Source organism: Dendrobium catenatum, unplaced genomic scaffold (genome assembly GCF_001605985.2).
Source record: "Dendrobium catenatum unplaced genomic scaffold, ASM160598v2 fragScaff_scaffold_334, whole genome shotgun sequence".
NCBI classification, from domain to species: domain Eukaryota; kingdom Viridiplantae; phylum Streptophyta; class Magnoliopsida; order Asparagales; family Orchidaceae; genus Dendrobium; species Dendrobium catenatum.
In genome coordinates, this window is record NW_021318796.1 from 90594 (window position 1) to 116038 (window position 25445).

A 25445-nucleotide genomic window follows, 5' to 3' on the forward strand; every position below is an offset into this window, starting at 1 on the left:
ACCGGTCGAACCGGTCGAACCATGAACCTCTCATTCTTCCGGTTCGTTGTCCGGTCCGGTTTTCACAACCTTGCTTAAAGGTAAATATTATTAAATAAATATATCTACTCTTAGGCTTGTAATTTAGGTAAGCTTCTATATATCAAAATGCTTGAAATTAAAAATAGAATTTAGTAAAAATAACTCCGGTCGAACCGGTCGAACCATGAACCTCTCATTCTTCCGGTTCGTTGTCCGGTCCGGTTTTCACAACCTTGCTTAAAGGTAAATATTATTAAATAAATATATCTACTCTTAGGCTTGTAATTTAGGTAAGCTTCTATATATCAAAATGCTTGAAATTAAAAATAGAATTTAGTAAAAATAACTTTGGCGTTTTATGGAGGAATAGTAAAATAGGTATATTTTTAGGAAAACTTAATGCCAAATTATGTTTACGGTTTTTTAAAATTTTTGGGTATTATATATTTTTTGATGGAGCAAAGGTAAAAGCAGTAGTGCTTATTTGTGTTTTAGCTTTATGCAGGCTGTAGTATGGTTTCTTGCTCGATGGGTTGATACGTATTTGATGCCAGTTGATGGCACCAAAGTTCATATTTCGTCAGCATCTGATAGTTTAAAGCATGGACCTCTGTCTTCTAAAAGGATTCTACTTAATTTTGCTGGTGAACACAAACAAGGAGAAATGGTGCTTGACATCATTGCTCGCATTTGTATAAATGCTTTAACTTCATACCCCGGGGAGAAAGAGCTGCAGGTATGTAATTTAACCAGTAAAGGCATTTGGAAGAGTTTTTTTTTTTTTAAAGTTGGTTTCTGCTTCTCCTATGTAAATGCAACTGCATATGTACTTTTTTGTGATTGGTTGTTTCAAATCCAATTTTATTGCGGTAAGTTTCCTTAAGAACTTCACCCTACAGCACCCTAAAATTTCAATCCAGTTCTCCTGTTTTAGCACTGTTTCAGCCACATTACAGCTTGCTCTTTCTTTTCTAATTATGCCTACTAGTATTGATTATTTAATTTGAGCTATATCCTCTTGTCTTTTTGAAGTATTCTACAATTTTGCTACTTGTGATGTTTTGCGTTAACTATGAACTTCTGCTCGATTCATCATTATTATCCTAATGCCAACTGTAGAAATTTGGAGTAAACGGAAGGTAATTCACTTATTTTATTCGCAGCAGGTTACATGTATATACACACTGATTCTCATTTATTTTGGTGGATAAAAACAAGGAAATCATCATAACACATGTTTACATTTTTTGAAATCAAAGTGGAATTGAAACGAAATGAATTCAATAAAAAAATAGGAAGAAAAATAGGTTAGACGTGAGCCTTCAATGCATATTGCAATTATTACAACTGTGAGCCTCCATGTGAGATTTAAAGTTTTTCCAAAACATGTTCTGCGGTTCTGCCAAATAAGCCTTCCAGGAATACCGCAGACATCCTACCTCTCAGCTATCTCAGGACAGTTCCCTTCCAAAACAGTTGCAGCAATTAATTTTATTGATACAAACAATGCACATTTTCTTTTCTAGGAGGCTGTAAAAATAAGAAAGCTGAAGGATCAATTCTCCACACTCCCCTCTGAATATATTATTCATTCCAAGCAGGAACCTAGAGTTAGTATGCAAACAACTTGAGTGTTGGTTGGAGTCTAAATTAATTTGATATCATTATGATTAATATTTTCCTTAATAAAGTGATGATCAATTTTGATTTGTTTGGTCCTTTCTTAGCAATATAGATAAAATGCTGATTACCACAAATATCATTGATGACCCCTTTTATTTTTTATTCCTTTTTGGATATAGCCATCTGCATAAAAAGCATATATATCTATTATATCCACTTAAAGAAGTGCCCATAATGCAGACAATCCAAAGCATCACACCAAAATATCAACCACATGTGCAAAAAAAAATCTTAATCCTAGCATGTCTAGTGGTTGTGCACTTAAGTGTGTGCCAGCTGTGTGGTTGTCACAATACAAGTGGTGTCTTATTTTATTGTGAAATAAAGATGTTTAATTTTAATCCAGAGGTGTTTTCACTTTAAGTTGTTTGTAACTTAAATATTTTGTTTAATTTTTAATTATGTCATATTTAGAAGGGTTATGAATAACACATAAAATAACCACTATTTTCTTTGGAGGAAAGCATGTTGCTCATGGAATCCTAAGATTCAATGATGTTGGTATTCCACCTTTTGGGGTTGAAATGATTAATTATCGTATCAAGAGGAACTTAAGTGATTTTTAGGTGTTTTTTTAGAGTTCTCTTAGTGTTTGGATAAGAGAGAAATGTCCACCTAATAGGCTAAGGTGAACGTGCCTATGGGTTTGGCTTTAGACTTTGTGAAATTTATCTAATTGGATAAGATGAATTTCAACAAAAAGGAAACTCCTAAGGACATCTAAGAATTTTGTTTTAAATATCATGAAAGTGTTGACCTCCATATAAGGGAAGAAAAAAAAAAGAAGATAAAAAATGTCTGAGCCATCCCGAATACCTGCAAAAATCCTATCGTATCAACCGTGTCTACAGTGCCTACCCATACTCTGCAAGCAACGCTGTTTTGGACAGAGCACGCATGGGTCATTTCTTTTTGTTTAATTATTATTAGTTATGAGTTATATTTATTATTATTATTATTATTATTATTATTATTATATATATATAATAAGATAAAAAAAAGAGAAAGAAGCAAAAAAAAGTGCAAGATTTCAAAAAAAGAGTGAAAAGAAAAAAAGGAAAGAAATAGAGAAAAATACAAAACTACAAAAAAAGAAAAAAATTGTTGTATTTTTGTGCATTTCATTATCTCCGTCGCCGGCACGCAAAGGTATAAATTTATAACGTAAAATCCCGCTCTCGATGCTTGCGGTGAGCTGGTAAACCTCCATATATGCTCACATAGCACGGGGGGAGAGAAATTGGTGCGATGCTTGCGGTGGATAATCCCTGAAGCGCTCACGTAGCGTGGGGGGACGAAAAATTAAGTACCTATACGTGGGGAAACAACTGTGCTCTTTTAAACAGGTGACAGAGACCCTTAAGCGCTCATGTAGCATAGCGAGTATTGAATAAAAAATAGCCGCAGTGTCACCCGACATCTACTTGAAGCTCTCATATAGTGTGGAGGGAAAGACTGTCTCTTGGTTTTTCCCCTAAATGGGGGGGACACCGAGAGGCTGTCGAAATTCACCGCAAATAGGAGACCTTATTGAACAATTATAGGAGACTTGGACTAAGGGCGATGAACTTGATTTGAATAGAAATAAACCATAATGAACTTAAATTTGAAATGAACACAGTGGACTTGAACTTGACTTGAACAATCAGTAGTGAACTCCACTTGAACTTGAACGAAATGTAGAAGATCTGAATTCAAAAGGACCACAGGGAGGTTGCTACAAGAGAACTTGAACTCAGCAAAAACTACAAGGAACTAAACTTTAACTTAACAAGTGCATAATCATAATGAAGATATATATGCTGAATAATAAACTTGGATTATTCAATTGAAGATCAAAGAATGAGTATAGGATAAGTGACGAGCAAACTCTCAGTGCATGTGATAATTTGTTCATAAACAATGAGACTAAAGCAAATTGTTATGTTCAACCAATCAAGCTATGAGCAAGGAGAAGGAACTTGTAATACAATTGTTCGTCCTGATAGTGAAAATCAAAGACTTGCAATAGCATCAATCACTATCCCACAAACATATGCAAGAAGAACATAGTAGAGGCAATTGCATATTCAAAAGGAGACATGCAACAAATGAGATTTCAAATTAAAATTGAAGTGTGACCCTTCCACAGTCAATGCAAGTCAGCATACAAACAATCATATCAATCCTTGCTAGCGGAAGAGATCAATGAATCATGAACATGATTTGTTTATAAGTGAATAAACAAAAAAGATATTGACTTGTTTACATGTAATAATGCAAACCTTCAGTGAATATGGTAAGTATATCAGTTAATATGCAAAAGCTAGTAGGAAACAATGGAAATTTCATTTACAAATCATCTAGCGGCATAATCAAAGGCATATGGTGCATATAATAGATTGCTTGTAAATAACAACTAAGATATACAATGAATATAACAGTCTCCATGCGGTTGATCTCCACGTACAAACCAATTAACAACTAAAAGAAATGACTGATGATTAATAAGTTCTCTACATCTCACTCACGAGCAACAAATGCAAATACTGGCAAGCAATAACAAAAGATTGTGAGCATACATAATATCATCCTTCACAACCATGCTTAAAAATGCCACAGTGCTCATATCGTCAACAACATTGAACAATGAATAAGTACATTCAATTTTGCAAAAGAAATAAATCTAAAGCATAAACAACGACATTATTCACAACAAACACTAGACAATTCTATGTCAGATGTTGAGGTTATATGTGAACACAGATACATATATCACCTGCAGGAAATAATAATAGATATGCGATGGCTATAACAAGTACACCCCACGGTCAATACCAATCTACAAGCAAACACACTAAAGCCCATGTAAATGACAACAAAATGCCTACAATGCCCATTGCATATAACTTATAAGTAAGAATGAAGGCCCTCAATGCATACAAGAAATGTGCAGTGAATATGGTGATTTATTAGTAATCACATATGTTGGATGCTATGATACACAGATACCGACACGGCGACACGGATACAACACGATACGGACACGGGACACTTCAATTATTGAAAATATAGGACACGGACATGGGTTGGACACGGTATTATAGTTTTAATATTTTAAAAATAGTGTATAAAATTTGAATAAGTATAATTTGAAAAATAATTTAGAATAATAAGTCATTTTAATTAGAATTTGTGCTTTAAATTATTTAATATTAGGATGTCGAGAGTTGGGCGTCGATGTCGTTTATCAATCATCGAGAGAAGAGATGACAATGTTGTCGAGAGTCGGGCATTGATGTCATGGAGTAAATATTGGGCGTCAATATTGAGAGGGCATTTATCAGTGATGTTCAGAGGGTGTTGGTCATCGATGTTGAGAGTGTTGGTTGTCGATGTTGAGAAGGTGTTGGACAAAGATGAGATGTCAAGATGTGGGTGTAGAAATTGCTAGCATCGAGCATTAATGTAAAGATAGCGTCAGACTTTGATATGAAGATCGTTTTGAAATGTTGATGTGTAACGACATCAGACGTCGATGTTGAGATGACATCGAACATTGTTGTGAAAGCAAAGTTGTAACCCGCCAAAGAGAAATGAAAATAAAAATATTTGATGAATGGGGTATTAAATGCGGGTGATTGATTTGCTATTGTGGATAGGAAGAGAAATTGAGTTTTTATATTTAAAAATGAGTAAAAAATTTAAATATAAGAAATTATATTTAAAAAAAATTATAAAATATTTAAGATACGCGTGTTGGACATGCGTGTATAATTTGTATTTAATATTTTTTTAATTGGGCACATTTTCGGCGTATCTAACGTGTCAGATGAGTGTTGAAAATGTGCTGTGTCGGATACGTGTCGGACAATACACACCTCTTTGAGGAGAAGTGTCGGTGCATCATAGGTTGGATGCTAACATCCGACTGCAACGAACGCAAGTTCTTATAGGATGTTGTTAAAGACCCTTCGTAGGTGCAACAAGTTACCTATAAACATAAGGAGCAGACATGTGATGAATACAAGCGTTCATAAGATGTTGTATCAGAAGGCAATGAATGCTATGGCATCTTTACGATCAGTCACCATTCAGTATTGAGGAAATACATTGATCCATTGCAAGGAAATACCGGATGATATATATAACAAATGTAAGTGCCTATGGTTCCTTATAAAAGACTCGTCAAGCATGTTAGATATCATCCATGAACAAAAATGTCAAGTGATTATATCGAATGTAAGAATATCTAATGTAAGTGCATACGGGCACTATAGAAGACCCATCGTGTACTTAATATGTTATATACAGGAAAATACGAGAGGATTATGACAAACACAGGCTCCTACATGCTGTTGTAGAAGTCCCGTTGTGCACCTATTGTGTTGTCCACTAGTAAAATACAAAGTGATAACATTAAATGTAGACACCTATGAATTGTTGTAAGGGACTAATCATGCACACAGAGTCCTATACTCGAGCAAATATAGAAGACCTTTAACAAGTGCAAGCTCCTATGAACCAAAGCAGGAGATTCATTAGTGCATAACAAACTACCTACAAAAAGCAAAGAGCAGTGCATGACAGTCTATCTTTATGAAACAGGCAAATGACAACACAATAATGCCATGTCATTAGATCTGCAACATCCTTACAAGCGGATAGAAGGCATATACGATCATCTAAATATAATGCTACATTCAAATGGCGGTCACCCGTACAACTAACTGGCATCAAATATTTTAAAATGCCCCTCGTACGTACATTGTAATATGTATGCACATTGGTACACAAAAGGGGCAAGTATAATCACAATGCTTGCATGGGCCCGTCAAGTATGTTATGGGCACACACATGATGTTTAAGGATGCTGCGCAGGTTAGAAAATAATCACAAGTTTAAATCCGATCATTCTATGCTATTAGATAGGAGTCGACACGGCTCGAACCATAAAACAAATATACGGTCATGGGATCGACCGGAATATTTGTTTTATACATCCATATTAGGTCTTCAAGACTGACAATCAAGAAAATTCACTTACAAAGGCATAAAACCTATAAAACTCAATCCTCTGTCGATAACTCGACATAGTTGACAAGGTTCAATCCATGAATGGAATTTTCCATAAACATCTCAATGATGGTCGTGTTAAATGTAGATCTCAATCGGGGGGGGGTTAATTCTAAATAATCAAATGCCATCCCAAATACCCGAAAATCCAAATTTCCAAAAATCATCCAAAACTCCAAAAAATACCAAAATCCAAATATTTAAAATTGAAATTCAATTATTTAAACGGTTAAAGCAAAATATATCAACCCTCCGCAACAGTTTGCCGAGGTGGATAAGTTAAAAAATACTTTAGCTCACAAAAAGTTAATGTCTGGTCCAGAATATCACTAGGATTCATTCTCAAACAATCTCCTACCAGCAAGGACATGGCACGTGTCCTCTAACCGGCAGTTTTGCCTCCAAATGGCACTGCAGGATAAACGGTTATGACCGGGGCCCTCTGAACCAGGTGATTTTGCCGCCAAATGACACCACTACATTACGACTATGGCCAGAGCTCGTATGCTCCTCAATGGCATTAAATCCTTGACATATGAATCAATATGATATAATTAATAGGGCATAAAGCCCTGTGTTAGCTAAGGTGAATTCAAATTTGTCCCCTTTGATAAATATTCATCCTAGGCCTACAAGGTCCCCTTGGACAAAGCAACCCATGTCTGCCGACAAGAATCCTTCTATCAAATTGGGTTGACTACCTCCTCTGACAAAGTAGACCAGGGACCATGATAGCCCGGGACAACGAAACTATGGGATCTTGATCATGTCCATCATCCATTTCTCCAACTTCCGATTTTAGTGCAAGATGGTGCAATTTCTAATTTTAAATATCAATTCTCAAACGCACAAACCCATGTTGCTACTATATGTCGGATACTGCGTATCTACCGGTATGATGTATTCATCAACGAATAGTCTTAATCGAAAGTTATCTCTCATTATCAGGAGAGAGAATTAATTATAGGGGCTTGCGCCTATAGGAAACCCAAACTCATATCATAAAATCCTCACAAATGAGGACGAAATCTCTTGGTAGTTTCTTATCTACAAACCCATCTGCCTTACAAAAATTTACTCTGGAACTTAATTTCGTTAAAACTCTCCTGAATAAGTAACGGGGAGGTCGGGGCCGAATTTTTGGAGCCCATAGAAAGAGATATCACTTGCTTTGGTTAAGTGAAAAGTTATTTAGAGTTTGGGTCTAAGTAGAGAGACCACCTATTTGATTGGGGATCAAAATAGATGAGATGAAAGACCCAAAGTTTTGGAGTTAAGGGATTGGAGAATTTTCTTTAGCTTTTAAAGCTAAAGAGAGGGAAATCTCTTATAACTTTGAAGTTGGAGGAGATGAGATGAGGTTTATAGCTTTTGGGCTAAGGTTGGAAATCTTCTAAAGATTTTGAAGCATGTACAAGTTGGGTGAAATTTGTAGTTTTGGGGCTACAAATCAAGGAGGTCTACTTGAATTTTTGTATTCAAAGAAATGGATTCATTTGCTTAATTTGGGTTAAGAAAATGGGAGGAGCAAGGATTTTGGGTCTTATATATGGTTGTTAGAGTGGTCACCAATTGATTTTGGCTCAAGAGATGAGGGAGATGATTTGTAACTTTGAGGTTACAAACCATAGGACTTATCATTGAATTTTGTATTAACTGATGGAAGCTTAGTTTGCTAACTATGGGTAGAGCAAACATACGAGAATGATATGTAGATTTGAACTGCAAATCAATAAGAGTTCTTTGGATTTTTGGATGTCCAAAGAGAGGAACTCATTCATCTAAAACCTAACTTGGGTTAGGAGAATGAAAGAGATATATGATTTAGATTCCTATATTTGAGATGAAGTTACTTGTTAATTTTGACTCAACAAATGAATTGATTGGATATGAATCTCCTACAACTTTGATGTTGAGAAGAAAAAGAGTGAGGACCTATAGCTTTTGGGCTAAGGTGAGTGTTTTCTAGGGCCTTTGGAATCCGTAGAAAAGAGAAGTAGAGGAATTTTAAGTCAAGAAGCAATCATTAATTATAAGTCAAGAAGCAATCATTGATTATAAGTCAAGAAGCAATCATTGAATTTTTGTGTTCATTAACGTATGATCATCTACCTAACTTGGTTTAAGAAAATGTGAGAGGGTGATATGTAGATTTGGATTAAAAATCACTAGGAGTTTCTTTGAACTTTTGGATGTTTAAAGAGAAGAGTTTACTCTCCTAGTTTAGGTTAAGAGAATGAGAGGGAGTTAGGGCTTTGATTCCCTAAGATTTGCTAATGCTCTCCTACACTTTCCAAAAGTCATTTGGAGACTTTTATATGAGTTCATGATGTAATCAAAAATTTGGGAGAGTGTTCCAAATTTTTTATCACAAAAAATAACTCTTTCTAGGATCTAGAAAACTCACAAACTAAACAAATTAAACAAAAACAAACATTACTTATATAAAATAAAAGACTTACAAACTTGACTCCTACAAACGACACAAACACAAATTAAAGACATAAACTCCTAAAGTTGCTTTCCTTGAGAAGAAAGATACAGGTGGAATGAAACTTGCGGAGAGACGAAAGAGGTTAGAAGCCAAGACGAAGGCTGGAGAAGCTCGCAAGCCTTCCTCGAAGAAGAGAAGAAGAAGTGATGGAACAAGCTCGCAAGCTTTTCCAACAAAACCCGCAGGTTTACATCTCAAAAAATCATTCACATAACATACTAAAACAGCCACAAACAACTTATATTTATAGACAAGAGAGGGGAATACAAACAGCCCCAAAAACCCTTCATATTCTTAATTAAATAAGGGAAATGAAAAGCCAATAGTCAACTCCAGGAAACAAAGCACCAAAGCCACGGAAAAGCCCTCCAAAACCCACGGGAAGCAGCCCAGCCAGGAACCCGAAGAGGCAGCCGTGGGAACCAAGGAGGCAGTCGTGGGAACCAAGGAGCCAAGGCACGGGAACCCAAGAGCCAACCACGGGAAACGAATAGACAAGGGGAAGGAGAAGAGACAAAATTAATGAGCTACTAATAAATTAATAAGTGAACTAAAAACATAGCTCATAATGAGCTAACTCTTAGTTCAATAAATGAACTAAAAACCGGCTCATAATGAGCTAAATTTCAGCTCAAAATTTATTGAGCTAGTAAGCTCAAGGGAAGTCAAAACCAATTTTTTTTTGGGTTTGATTTTACCCCCCTTTGCCTACATCAGCTCAGGACGACACCAAGCAAAGATATTGGAGGATCTCCTATGGCATTAGAGCTAAGAAAAATTGTGGGTTTTTCTACAATTTTGGCTGGTAGAAAAAGGGAGAGGACTATGCAACTTAAGAGTTGCTAATTGGAGGTTCTTTGAACTTTTTGTGTACAAAGAGGATTATTCATTTTCCTAATTTGGGACTAAGCAAACGATGGAGACTATGATTTATGTTTATGTCTAGAGGATATTTTTTTTTGTGTTCCAACAAATGAGATGAATAACTTAGAATTTGGTTCTAAGATCCAATGATTCATGTATAGGGAAATTTGGAGCATTGGGAATGCTCCAAAATTTAATACCTAAACTTTTTTATAGAAAATATATATTTTTAAAATTAAATTATACCCCAAAATCTCAACTTATATGAAAAGTCATTAATAAGCATGTCATTGCGTTATCTTCGTTGATTGGAGTAGTTCGACATATAGAACTATTGGTCAATTTGCGAAAAAATGGAAGAAAGGAAATTAAAACTCTTATGTATTTTACCTAAGTTATAAAATGATTTACTGTTTAAATATGATTTTTACATTAGCTAAGGGTAGATGGTGGGATAGATGTCTTACATGCAATGTTTTGGTGTAGGGCAAGTTGGTAAAGATCCTATCTCAAGACCTTTAATTTAGATTTTGCCTAAATCGAGCCATGCTAAGGAGGGAAGTCTTCCATTTTATGTTGGAGCAGATGAGGGGAGACCAAATCTAAAGCTGTAGCTGGTCGTGGAGTTAGCCGAATGAGGTAAGGTGCTCGGGGGTGGGTTCGGTTGAGTGTAGGTGTTGGGTTGGTCAGTTAAAAGGGGGAGTGAAGAAAATGTTTGGCAAGGGTGGATTTTGGAAGCCAAAAAAGTAGGGAGAAGAAATCAGGGAAGTAGGGTGAAGAAATTAAGTAGGTAGGAAGAGAAAATGAAAGAAGGAAGAGAAGAGAGTTAAGAAAAGTTAGTTGGTGCTTTAAGGTAAGAAATTTCTTTAATGCCTCTAGGTAATTTGTAGTATTTGTATATGTAATGATTCTAGTTAACATTGCTGAGTGGATGACTAGGAAGATTGAAGTGCATCGTGAATGGGTATCGATAGACATGTATGCGTTGTAAAATTTTGGAAGGTATGCTGTTTGGTAATTGAATTAACTATATGAGCCTAATAATAGATGTGATGATATTCAATTAATAATTCGAGTTGATGAAGGTACCTTACACATGCAAGCGGGCACAAGGTGTCCGAATTGGTGAGTTTGCACACCGATGAGGTAAGATTTGCATTTTAGTATAATATGAAAGTTGATTGAATACACATGCAACCATTTTACATATAAATCAGTTATTTTATTATGTGACGCTTCATGTACAATTCTATCGTTTATTATACAATGAGTCATAGCATAGGATTCATACAGTCATACATGCCAATATGTTGATACGCTTAACTGCTATATTAAATTGTCTGTATATTCATGTTTCTATATATAGACAAGTGTCACACAACTTAGAAGTGAAAACACAATTATCAGAAAAGCCTGAGAATTTGTCATGTTAGGTGGTAGGTGAAGGGGCAATGTGTTATGCCGGTCCACCTTGGACCGGCTCAACCTGGACCGGCCCAGCCGGTCCAAGTCTACAGCAGACGGACAAAGGGCTGGGCGGAAGAGAGAGGGGGCCAAGGAGTGGGGTCCACTTGCAATTCAAACTTGGGTTAAGTGCTTTTGGAGGGAGAAGGAAGGGTAGAGAAGTCCTTTTGCTTTTATTTTGAATTAGATTGTATTAATAGGGAGTTAAGGGGAGATTAGGGTTTCATCTTGAATTGGAGAAGAGTTTTGGTTTCTAGGTTTTCTTGTTTGGGCTCTTGGCGTTGCCGGAGATTGTTGGAGAGTGGTTCTTCCTCTCGAATCGAAGAACATTGTATCTTGCTTTGGTTTTATTCGTCTACTAGTGGAATACAATTGTTTCTATTGTTTTCCAACGTTTTCTCCTTATTCTCTCAGTTTTTTTCTACTGTTTGGTGGCTGTTTTCTATTGAAAACAGTGGAATAATTGTATTTTGGCAAGAATCCGATAGGAATCACTTGGAATATTCAAGTGGAACCTATCACAATGCAATCGGATTATGCCACTCTTAGTTGGTACCAACTGCAACCAAATGCTTAGAACTCAGACTATTTTAAGGCTGATTTGCATCCAGGTTGAATAGGTTGGATTAGAACTCGACCTTTCAAATGGTATTGACACCCTTCAGAACAAGAAATATGAGATCATTTTTCTGTTAAATTTTTTTAGATTATATTTTATTGGTATTGAACCAGATTTCAGACCATCCATTTTAAATATATGTTTTGTCACATTACATGTGCATGTAGGAAATAATATCCTAAAAGTTTCTTGTTTAGTGTACTAGAAGTTGATAACTTTGTCAGAACGCAAAAGCGTTTGGTAATTACTTGTTTTCCAATAATTTTCATTAAATCCTCTTCGTAGTTCCGCATACCATATGATAGCGTATCATTGTGCTTGTCTTTTACTGATGCTTGTTTAACTAAATGTTGCAATGCAATCGGGCTATGCCATTCTTATGTGGTACAAACTGCAGCCAAATGCTTTTTGATTGCATTATTCACGTTATGCAATTATTTTCTTAGGACCTTTCTTTTCACGTGTACACCATTTTAACTGTCATTAATGTTCGTGGAACATTCAAGTATTATGTAGTTCTTGTTGAAGGTTTAGCATCTTCTTTCTCCTGTAGAATATATTGCAATTTCATTTTCTTTTGATTTTTTTTTTTTCATTTATATAGAGTTTTCTTTTTTTTTTCTTTTTTTTTTTGAGTTGAGCTTAACTTTAAGCTGTGCGATCCATTAAAATTACTTTTAAATTATTTTAGGCGCTTACATGCCAAAAGCTTCTTGTAGCACTTGTTCGTCGAAGGAATGTCTGCAGTCGACTTTTATCCATGGTGAGATCATATAAATTTGAAATGTAATAATACTGTGGTGTTTCCTTATTATTTATTTTTCTTATACTTTCCAATCTAGAACCGGTGAAAAAATTGAAAAGGAAAATGAAGAATGAGAAGTGGTGTTTGCAATGCTACAACGTTCTGCATTTACTTGGCATGATTGAATTACAAAGCTCTCATTCTTTGGTCTTATATATATATATATATCTTAATTTTTGTGAGTGAGAGCACTTTCAATAGTAAGATTATGTAGTACAATTAAAAAAGATCTGATATCATTGCCATTATGAACTTAAAGATTGCAGTGCTAAACTTCAATCCAAGTAGAATGATATTAATTCATTTAAATTAAATTTGAAAAGATCAAGTAAAACACTTGTTTAAGACTTTGAGTAAATGTAACACATCCTACATATAATTTAAGCAAAATAGATTTTAAGGGTTAAAGTTTTACTTTAATTTGTAGTTGGTTCCAAATACTAAAGAATAAGTTTACAAAATGAGCCACGACTCCCTCTTTTGTTTGCAGAAATTTGAAGCAACAATAAATTTTAGAGTTTATAATGAAGCAATGAAGGAAAGAAGCATCAATTGGCAATGCTCCTAGTGTCAAACAAAATGAGCAAAGAGTCCCCTTGATGTTTGCGCTTATCTCAATTAACAATTGTTGACCTCTTAAGCAAAATAAATTAAAAAAATATATTGAAATCAACTCAACGCCCTTACTAGCCTCCAACCGACCACAAACCCCTCATCTTCGCGACAATCCTCGCACGATCTATGCACGGCTCCGTACGATATCCTCTGCCCTCGTCGTTAAAGCGAAGATGAGGCGGGAGCATCGATAAAGCGAAGATGAGGCGGGAGGCTTCATCTCTGATTTTTCCCTCGTAACCAAAGCTCCTGTAACTCTTCTTCCCCACATAAGCTGCCGATTCTCACAGCTTCGAAAATCTACGCTCGTCTCTACCCCACTACCCACTTCAATATAGCCACGGCCTAGTAATCCCACACATAGCCGAAAGACCTGTGCTAAACCTGACATTTAGGGCTCCGGTCCCGAGCTACTTTTGATTCTGACAGAACCCAAACCCATGACCCGCCTTCGACTACAGCTCTTCCGCAGCCAATCGTAGCATCCAGCTGCTATCTCCCCTTGATCCTTCTCTACACGCCAAACTCACGCAAGCCGTCTGCACTTCCCATGTCAAAACCTGTGTCAATCTCCCTCTTATTCTGTCTGTAGCCGTTGTTTGCACCTATACCGACCCCATTCTACCTCACCCGCAAGCCAGTCAAGCTGCATCCCCTCGCCTCTTATATAGGTAATCCCTCTTAAGGTAAACTTGAATTATGGAGGTCAACTTTAGAGTCTAAAGGTTTTCGCTTAAGTAGATCTAAAACTGAATATATGGAGTGTAATTTTAGTAGCAATAGACCTAATGAGAGGATTGTGACTTTGGGCGATCAAGTCATTAATAAGAGTACACGTTTTAGATATCTTGGATCTATTGTTCAGAGTAATAGTGAAATTAATAGGGATATTATCAACAGAATTCAAGAAGGTAGAGGTAGACCTAAAAAGACTTGGTTAGAAAATATTAGAAATGATCTTTCTTTATTATATTTAAATGAGAATTTGACTTTTAACTTGACACAATGACGAAGAAGGATTCATGTAGCCGTCCCCACGTAGTGGGACAAAGGCTTTATGTGTTTTTTGTTGTTGTTATTTTAATCATGATTAATTACTATTAATTATAATAGTTAATTATAATTATTCGTCATTAATTTTGGTTAATTAGTATTAATTATAATTAATTATAGCTAATTAGAATGAATCATTATTAATTATGATTAATTATTATTAATCATAATTAATTATTATTAATAATGTTTAATTATGATAATTTATTATTAATTATATTTAATTATAAGTATTTAATTATCTATGATTAATTATATATACTTATAGTTAATTATAGCTAATTAATTAAATATTATTGTTAATTATGTTTAATTACTATTAATTATGTTTAATTATAAATAATTATAATTAATTATTATTAATAAATAATAATTAATTATTCTTAATTATGATTAAAATATAATCAATTGTAATTAATTATAATTAATAATTAAATATAAATGCTATCCCCCTCCACTCTCTTTCCTCCCTAAACCCTCAAATCATTCCCTCGGCGCTTGCAACGTGGCGAGCAACCATCCATGCATGCTTTTCGTAGCATTGTGGAAGGAAACTCGTCGTGCTGCTTGTGACGAGGCAAGTAAGCCTTGTGTGTGCTTTTCTTAGCGTGGTAGGGCAAAACCTAGGTACCTGTGTACATGCCTCAATGCCTACAGGAAAAAAATTGTGTATTTTCAAATGGTACCCCTGAAGACCCTTGCACGCCTTTGTTGGCATGGTGAGATTGAAGACTACGGCCGCAGTGTCACCTAAACCGGCCGTGCATGTCTTTTTTGACATGGCAGGAAGGCTAAGACTCTCTAAATTTCCCCTAAATGGTGGAGATGTTGGGATGCTACCAAAATTTGAACTAAAATGCACAATATTTAAATGAATTGTAGTGGACCTAATTGCAACAGAATGATGGGGAACAAAATATTAATGAATAACAGGGAACTTGACCCTACAATTTAAAATGCATAATAATAATCAAATCACAAATGATGAATAATAGTTTTGATTATTCAAACAAACATCAATTTACAAGCAGGGGACTCATGGTGGAAAGTCTTCAGACATGAAAAAGTTGTAGTTGATTGCACGAAGCACAAGCATTTCCTACTTGCAACAGCAAAAGACTTATCATGCAAGCACTAACCGGCTTGTAGATTGTAGTGGTGATACTTGCAAGCAATGATAAAAGACCTTTCGTGCACAATAGGCAATGAAAGCAACAATGCCCTATAGTCAACAGCTGTTAACTGACAAGCAAGTGCGTCGATCCGCTTATGAGTGACGATAACGGATATAGCAATTAACCAATCAATGTGTGTAGGGAAGGTTAGCAATGAATGCAACATTATTTGGCGGTTAATGTGTTATGCAGATGAGTACGCCACCCTGCCAGTCAATAGCAGCTAGCTGATGAACAAGTACTTTAACTTGTTAGTGAGTGACAACAATAGATGTAGAGACTCGCTAGCCAATATGCATGAAGAAATTGACAGTGAATGCAAGTCAATCAATAGTTAATAATAGCATGCAATTAAATGTATTGGCCTCTTACGAACATTGGAAAACCAATGTGCAATGAATATGGCAGTTCACTAGCTAATATTTATGAAGAGATTGAAGGAGAATATAGCTTGGCTAGGAGAAAACAATAGTATGCTAACGAACATGCAAAACCTACCTGCAAATGATAATGATATATATTGACATGTACCTGCAGCATGCAGCAAATGTGAGGAAGTTCATATAGATGTTAGATTCTCCCTACAGTCAACATTCACTCGATGGCAAGCAGATGTATTGATCCTTTGCGAGCAAAGATCAGATGACTAATGTACAAAAGTGCATTGAAGGACAAATTGTCGGCCGACATGCGCATTTATCCAGTGATGAATTCAGCTCAACTGGTGGCCTACATCAACATAGTAACGAACACACAAAATCTACTGTCAAATTATAATGCTATTTCTTGACATGTATGTACAACATGCAACAATTACTAGTGTGTTCATACAATCAACAACAACCAAGATTTTAGCAAATGCGTCAGTATCATGCAAGTATAAGTTATTGATTTGCAACAGAGGAAAACACCTTCGAGTCATTGTAGGAGCCTCGCAATATATGTTACATGCTATCCACCAACAAGTATAGAAAAGTTGTAGTAAATGCCAACGGCAACCAGCAACGATGATAGTAGATATGCTATGAGGATGTTGAGTCCCTGTGAACATAAATACGTATGCTACGTAATATCTGGAAGCAGGGATTGAAGATCGTGGAAAATATAGGAGGACTATAGCATATGCAAGTGCCTACGATCTGCTATAGAAAACTCTAATAGTTAATGACAACGCTAAGAGAAAGCGCACTCATTTTACACTAGAGTTGAAGGTTTTGTTGATCAAGCACAACTAAACCCTCGAATTGATAACCTTGGAGGTTCTGATTGTGACAACTGGGATAAAGAAGAGCAACTTGGTGTAAAGAGAATGCCTATTGTTGTGTTACCAGTGGAAGGTTTAACTGTGACTGTTGAAATCCAACCGTTCCCTGTGCAAAGGATCTGACGGTCACAAAGAGCAATCCGTGGGAAACGCTCATGAATCACGTTGAAACACCTTCCATAGATAGGCAGATGATTTAGGAAGAGTTATATTTCATTATTGTTTAGTTATTTGTTTCCTTTTTAAATATCTTGTATATATTTATATATAGGGAAGAATTCATGCAATAAAACTCAAGCTTTTTCCCTCTCGTACCTCTCAAATTAACATGGTATCAGAGCCAATCCGCCGGCCTTCATCGCCGAATAATCCAACCTTCTAACGCTAGGAGACATCGCCACAGAAGAAAAACCGCCGACCCAATTCCGCAACCGGAGCCCTCGATCTTGCAAGGAGCAGCCGCAGACGGAAGCCTCGGTTCTGCTAATTACTTCCGCAGACGGAGGTTTCGATTCCGCCAGGCTTGGTCGAAGGAGCGAAAGGGGAGTCGACGAAAGCTCGAGCTGCTCCCGATCCGACCAAAAGGGAAGTTGACGAAGGAGAGAAGCCGACGAAGGAGCAAAGTCGACCAAGGGAAGTCGCAAGCGTGAGCTGCTCCCGCTTGAGTCCCTTTGTGCGTGCCTTGAGTCCTTTCGTGCGTGCCCTTCTTTTTTAAAAACTCGGCTTGGCCAAGAAGGGTTCTTCTCAAGAAAAAAAAAGGAAAAAAAAAACTCTCTTATTTCGACCTTCATTGTCGAACAAGGGAAATTTTTTGAGACGCCTTCATTGCTATCCACAGACATGCAGATAGTCTTAATCATTGAGTTATGAATAATATAATATAATCATTAGGGCATAATTCTCTCTGGTAGCTAAATTGAATTAAAATGTGTCCCCTTAGACAAATATTCACTCCAGTTCTACTAGATACCCTTGAACAAAGCAACACATGGCTGTCTACAAGGATCCTTTTGTCAGGTTAGGTCGACTACCTCTTTTGATTAAGTAGACCAGGGACCATGATGGCCTGGGACGACGGAACCATGTGATTTTTATCGGGCTCATCATCATTCCCCCATCATCTGCTTCAAGTACGAGGTGATGAAATTTTTTAGTTTAAATATTAAATTCTCAAATACCTAAATAATGCTGCTATTATATGCTGGATACTATGTATTTTCAATTAAGGCTAGCCGCCAAACTTTTTTTTTTACTTTATTTTTTATATGAAAAAAAATAAAATAAAATAAAAATGTTTGACGCCTAGCCTTAATTGAAAGTTCTTTCTCATTATCGATGGGGGTAATTAACTGTAGGGGCTTGCGCCTATTGGAAATCAGAACTCAGATCATAAAATCCTCGAAAAATAAGGGCTAAATCTTTGGGCAGTGCCTTATTTAAAATTTAATCTGCCTTCTGAAATTTATCCCGGAACCAACTTGTTAAAACTCTCCACATCGCCTCTCCCCTGAGTTGATTTTGGACCTCAGTGTCTTGATTTGATGATGCTTTTTAGCTCTATAAAACTTTGACATGGCTGTTCGTATAAATTGCAATATCTATACAAATGGTGTCTAAGATTGATAAACTGTCCAACTCAACTACGTGGCTTTTGTTGTAATTTGTGAGAGACGTTAGGTGTTAAAGCTGATTATCTTCGTTGAGTTGCATTGTGATCAATTGAAATCAGAAGTCTCTATTCAATGGTTAATTGTAACTTCTTTCTCTGTAGCGTTTGGATACCCAATTTGTTTTTCTCTAGGGTTAATTTTAGTTGTTTGGGTCACTTTTCTTTCGGTGATAAGTAGACATTTTGCAGGATTCATGGCTTGATCTTGCACGAGCATTTTCAAATGAAAGAAGTTTGTTCTCCTTAAATCCCCGTCTGCAAGTATGTCATCACGATAATTGTTTATTTTTAAATGTAAAATATACACTGAATGGGCTGCCTGATTGATTTTCCTGTAGCGTTCTCTAGCCGAAAACCTTGTTTGTGCAGCTTCCAGCCTCAAAGATGCAGAGGCCTCCAATCAGTTAGTTGATTAATGAATTTAAATGTTTTTCCTTGTCATCCATTTTTGTATGTGAATTTATGACCTAGAGATAGTGGTCAATGCTCTTAGGTATGTGAGGGATCTCATTGGACCAATGACTTCATACCTTGCAGAAATGTCTGCTAGGAATGATCTCAAGGATATTGCCCAATTGCCAGACGCGATGTATACGGTGGGTTTTTTTTCTTCTTTATGCTTTTGACTGTCAAAAAATACCGTATACTGAGTAGTCTTATTCAATTATTACTAATGACTTTGGGGATTTGTATAGGTGAATTGTTTGTTGGAAAGGTTGATAGGTGTGGCTAGAGCAACTCAACCCCGCACTCAAAAGGCTTTGTTTGATGTGTGTGTTGCTGTAATGAACCCTCTAATTACTCTTTTGGAAGCTTACAAAAATCAGGTTCAATTCTTTATATGACTCTCTCTTTAGGTCCACTTTAAATTTGTGGGACATCCTTGTTCTGTTGATTATTGGACTTTGCTAATTTCTTGCTATGATTTATCTTTCTTTTTTTTATGTATGATTTATAGCCGTCAGTTGTGTACCTGATAATAAAGTTCTCGGTTGACTTTGTTGATGGACAAATTGCATTCCTTAATGCTAAAGATACCTCTGTTTTAGTTAGCTTCTGCCTGCAGCTGCTTCAAGCTTACTCATCCCAAAATATTGGGAAAGTAAGTCCTTTTGTTTTGTAGTTCTTTAGCATTCTGTAGCAACTAGCATATGCATGATATTGTTGTACATTGTTTCTGGTCCATGCTTTACATCTTTACATAATGTTTTACTGCACATGGTGAGCATTAGAAGTACTTTTTCTGACTTAAATCTACTTTTACCTGAAAAGCTATCATTGTCTCATTCATCCACCCTATTGGGTGGGGCTCAAGTTGAGGATTATAAGGATTTGCTTGCTTTGCTTCAGCTCCTCACGAATCTGTGTTCCAAAGATTTGGTATGAGATGTTCCCATCATCAGCCGCTGGTTTTATGAGTGATTTTTTATGATCAATTATCTCAATGTTTTAATGCAGATTGACTTTTCTCCGGATGAAACAGGTAGCCCAGATATTGCTGAGGTAAGAGTTCTAAGGTATTCATAATAAAACCAGTGAGGAAGTTACTTATTTATCTCTTGTTCAGGTCGTCTTTGTTGGTCTGCACATCGTCAGCCCTTTAATTTCATTTGATCTTCTAAAATTTCCCAAGCTCAGCAGTTGTGTAAGTTCAATGTTCATTTTTATTTAGAGAAAATAATCAAAGTGGTCCATTCTCTTTATGAAGGGCCAAAATAATCCCAATTATATTTAAGGGCTATTTTGGTCCTTCAACTCCTTAAAGAGGAATCAAAATAGCCGCACGATGGGGCTATTTTAGTTCCTTTTTAAAAACTTGAGGGACAAAAATAGTCTTTTAATGTATTTAGGGTTTGACCCTTCCTAAAAAGTCAATGGATTATTTTGGCCATTTTTTTATTTATTTATTAGGAAATGAGTAGTTCTAAGACAAATTTTTTTCTTACTGTCCTTCTGGTAGCAGTATTTTCGGCTTATATCGCATATGCTGGAAGTGTACCCTGAGAAGGTTGTTTTGTTGACAAAGGAGGCTTTCGCTCAAGTAATTGCATCACTTGACTTTGGTATTCAACACCAGGTACGTTTTGTTTTCCTCAAAATTCTGTGTTATTGATAAATAAGGCACCAACAAAGTGGAAGGCAAAGAGATTGGATGCTTACCTTCAAAAGGTGAAAAGCAAGAGATTAGAGAATTTTAATTTCTAAAATAAAAATGAGAATTGAGAATCATATCACTTTTATTTGCTTATGCATAAGGCTTAATAAGTATGATGTTAATATAATGTACAAAACGACGACATGAAAATTTTTAGTAATAAACATCATAACTCAGAAAGTTGAAAAAGAAAATGCTCATATAAAATAATTAAATATATGAACCAGAAGAGAACAAGCAGAATACAGATAATGGTGATATTTAATTAAAATTATTATTTTTCATTATTTTAATTTACTAAATAAATATGAGAATCTTATTTTATTTGCTTATGTAAAAAGCCTAATAAGTATGATGTTAATATAATGTACAAAACAATTAGTAATGGAGAGTATAATTGAGGTTGTTGAAAAAGTAAATGGTCATTAAACAATTAAACAAATGAACCAGAAGAGAATAAGATGAGTGCAGATAAGGGTGATGTGCTATCGGTTTGGGCATTTTTAGGTCTAGGGTTTATTGCTACATATCTAGGATGTGATGCACAAAATAACCACATAGAAGGTCAAAATTTATATTCCACTAACTATTAGTTTAGGTAAAGTTGTTTCTTTTGATGTAATTTAAAAAACAATCAAAATTCGCTCTAAATAATAACTTTAAGATAATCTAAAATTTAAAATTTAGTAAAAATTTTGAGAACGAAATAAAACCATACATGATTAGGAGCTATACCACGAAAAGGATTGCTGGCTGTAAATCCATTCACAAAGTATGTGGATGAAAAAAACCATTGATAGAAGTTACCAAATATAATATTAGGCCTGATGCCAGTATAGGAGAAGCCACTCATTGAACTTTCGAACTTCATGACACTCTTAAGTATTTGCATTAAATAATACACATTTTTTGGAGGAAATCTGGGATTGTATTATGCAGATTATTTTGTCTTAAAGATATTATTCATTAAAAAATCTACAAAACATAGTTCTCTCAAAATCCCGAATATCTAATCAAAAATTGTAACTTTTGATTCAAGAATATTGCAAAATATAAACTTACTAAGTCACCCATATCAAAAAAAAAAAAAAAAACTTCCCGGATATTGCTATAGTATTATAGCTACTAAAAGTTACTGTTTGATTTCTACTATAGTGCAATATATGAGATTCAACAGAAATTCAACACAAAGAAACGTGCATGAGTCACGAGATTTGCATAGTAAAATGACTCCCTTTCCCATTTCAGTGGCATAATCTTGCTCCATCCACCTCATTGACTCGCTTAATTGTTGCTTCTCACACATTGACTTATTTGCTTAGCTAATATCATAATCTACTTGGCTCCCTTATCAGCTGATTAGGATTTCTTCATCACTGTCAACTCACCAACCTATGCCTCTTATCTTGGTTACATTGACGTAGGATTGCCTCTTTTTTAGTATTCTTCCTTTGTTTTATTTCCCTTTCTCTCATGTGATTTGGCTCTATTCTCTCGATTTCAAATTCTTTTGACTCACGCGCAGGAGTGCCTTCTCGATTCTATGACTTCCAACATAGCCCATGCAAACCATCGACTTCCTCTACTTGTAACACTTAGTTAATGCTTTAGCAACGTAAGCTCGCATTCACTCTTCACTCACAAATTTGCATGTACCTGTTAGAGAATTTTTGTGGTCCTCAAACGGATTGCATATTTTATGATCGAGTATGGCATAAGAACATGATATATTACCCCAGAGGGTAAAAATATCATTTCCTTATGGACTCAATGATAAAATTTACAATTTTAACAGAGATTCCCCCATTCGATATTTTGGTCGAATGGGATTTATTTATTTCTGGGGTATAGACGTTCCATAGGGGCAAGCCCCTATGGTTAATTACATCTCAATTTTTGACTTGAGAAGACTTTTGATTAAATTAGTGGTTTTCTTATTTTGAGGGTCATTCAAATATTGGCTAAAGTTTTTGTACTTAATGGTTGTTAAAGTTTTTTTTTTTTTTTTGAAAATCCATGAAAGTCTTGTTTAAAAGATTTTGGCCTTTAGGAATTTTAATGAGGTGAAAATATCAACTTAGAATTAGATTTTGGAATGAGAGCCAAGGGAGGTGAAGTAGGAGCACTTGATTCTGAGAAATTTCAGAAGTGCTCAGAGTACCCTATGTTGGGCTTTACATTTTAGAAGTCTAATTTTGTTTAAGTTGATATTTTTATTAGAATGTTGGGGCTTACATCCCAACAACACTTGTTGAAGGAATTGCCCAGAAGGTGAGGGCTTATATAATAATTTGGAATCAACCAATATATCGGATCCTAAAACTAAGGTGAGGACTACCGATAGGTAGTGCCTCGAACCTAAGTCTAACGGAATGCAAAAGGACTTATAAGCTACACCTCACATGAGGCATAACCAGCCCGACCTCTGAATTTATTGTCCTTTCTGGAAAGGACTATTCAGCTAAACCCACCTAATCGATTTTAAAATTATATCATCTGGTCTTAATGCAAATGTAGAGTGGAGGGTTGTTTTTATTTGGGAAGTAGGGCTTACAACTTGGCTTTGAGGTCAAGATGTCTATGTATAAATGGAAGCAGAATGCAGACTCACAAATACAGATTTTTGTTATCTAATCCGTAAGTGAGGGTTTTTTTATATGAGACACATTTGGGGGCTATGCATGCTCAATTTAAATTTTTGGAAAACTTAGCTCCTTGAAAGGGAGTCATGCAATTTTCTTATTTAAAAGACATGAAGTCTAAATTGATTTTAGGTTTCTTACAATTTAAGGGGTAGAAAATTTGTTTTATACTAAGAGCCTATCGTATCACAAGTCCAGGTCACACCCAAATAAACAAGAGAAGAAATGATGCAATCAAAAATATGGGGCAGGGCCCCAAATTTTTTGAGCTAAAACTCATCGGTTCAATAAGCCTAAGGGTCGAACCTTTGAAATCTTCTATGCTAATAAACCTAAGGGTCGAGCTAAATCCACAAAGTTCAACAAGCCTAAGGGCTGAACTTTGAAATCTTTTACGCTCATAAACCTAAGGGTCGAGCTAAATCCACAAAGTTTAACAAGCCTAAAGGCCGAACTTTATAATCTTTTATGCTCATAAAACCTTAGGGTCGAGCAAAAATACACGAAGTTCAACAAGCCTAAGGGTAGAACTTTTATATGCTTATAAACCTAAGGATTGAGCTAAATCCATAAAGTTCAACAAGCCTAAGGCCGAACATTGTAAATCTGATATGCTCATAAACCTAAGGGTCGAGCTAAATCCACAAAGTTCAACAATCCTAAGGACCGAATTTTGAAATCTTTTACGCTCATAAACCTAAGGGTCGAGCTAAATCCACAAAGTTTAACAAGCCTAAGGGCCGAACATTGAAATCTTCTAAGCTCATAAACCTAAAGGTCGAGCTAAATCCCTGAAGTTCAACAAGCCTAAAGACCGAACTTCAAAATCTTCTAAGCTCATAAACCTAAGGGTCGAGCTAAATCCATGAAGTTCAATAAGCCTAAGGGCCGAACTTTGAAATCTTTAATGCTCATAAACCTAAGGGCTGAGCTAAAACCCATTGGTTCAACAAGCCTAAAGGCCGAACCTCCAAAATCTTCTATGCTCATAAACCTAAAGGTCAAGCTAAACCCACGAGGTTCAACAAGCCTAAAGGGCCGAACTTTGAAATCTCATATGCTCACAAACCTAAGAGTCGAGCTACTTAAACCAATCTAAGTGATTGAAAGAAAAGATAAAGGAATAGTGTTGAACCAAATGATAAATATCCAAAGATATTACAACGAATTAATTGTGTGAAAGTCACACAACAAATTCGTTGGGAGGAAATTTGTTGACTAACAAAAAAAATCAATAAAGATAATACTGAACTGATGAAAAATAACCTCCTCTGCCGACCCCACTTAGCCAGACAACGCGTCTCTTCGGAGAGTCGGTAATTCAAAATGATAAAACGATGGAATTCGAAAGAAAAAAAGGAGATACGCACATTTGCTTGTTCGCTCTAACTTTCATTCGATCGTTGCTATTCGACTAGGCTTCGCCTTTCGTCTTCTCTGTTCGTCGTTGCTGTTTGGCTTCGATTCGCAAGAGAGGAGGGATCGTACAAGCAGTTCCTTCGACTCCTTATTGCCATCCGACTTTCCTTGGCCGACCGACTTCGTTCCTTCGCAAGAGGAGGTAGAGAAATTGCACGTGAGGCCTATTCGGCTCTTTCATTGCCGTCCGACTTTGCTCCTCCTCCGACCTCTCGCCTGAGCCGACACCGCCAGCCCAACCCTGAAGCCGCCGGTTGACCCGAGCCCCGCCGTGCGTGATCCTTCCGCCTCCGACCTAGCTCGATCGGGCTCTACCCGATCTTTCTCCCCCTCTCTATATATTAATATATATAATATATATCTTATAATATATATTATATGTATTACAATATATAATATTATATAATGATAATAAAAATCCATTATTATATATATATATATATATATA

At 35.9% G+C, this 25445-nt stretch overlaps 1 protein-coding gene across 1 annotated transcript in view; it reads left to right on the forward strand.

Moving 5' to 3' along the window:
• The window catches only part of LOC110096946 (exportin-4), a gene marked incomplete at its 5' end in the record, with an annotated part of 92996 nt that overhangs the window by 52758 nt on the left and 14793 nt on the right, over window positions 1–25445 (forward strand). Inside the window, 11 exon segments of the mRNA XM_020823111.2 lie at window positions 527–757; window positions 12892–12963; window positions 18971–19042; window positions 19120–19184; window positions 19275–19377; window positions 19477–19608; window positions 19740–19883; window positions 20054–20161; window positions 20240–20284; window positions 20349–20426; window positions 20745–20858. Of these exon segments, the coding sequence (XP_020678770.1) occupies window positions 527–757; window positions 12892–12963; window positions 18971–19042; window positions 19120–19184; window positions 19275–19377; window positions 19477–19608; window positions 19740–19883; window positions 20054–20161; window positions 20240–20284; window positions 20349–20426; window positions 20745–20858 (1164 nt within the window).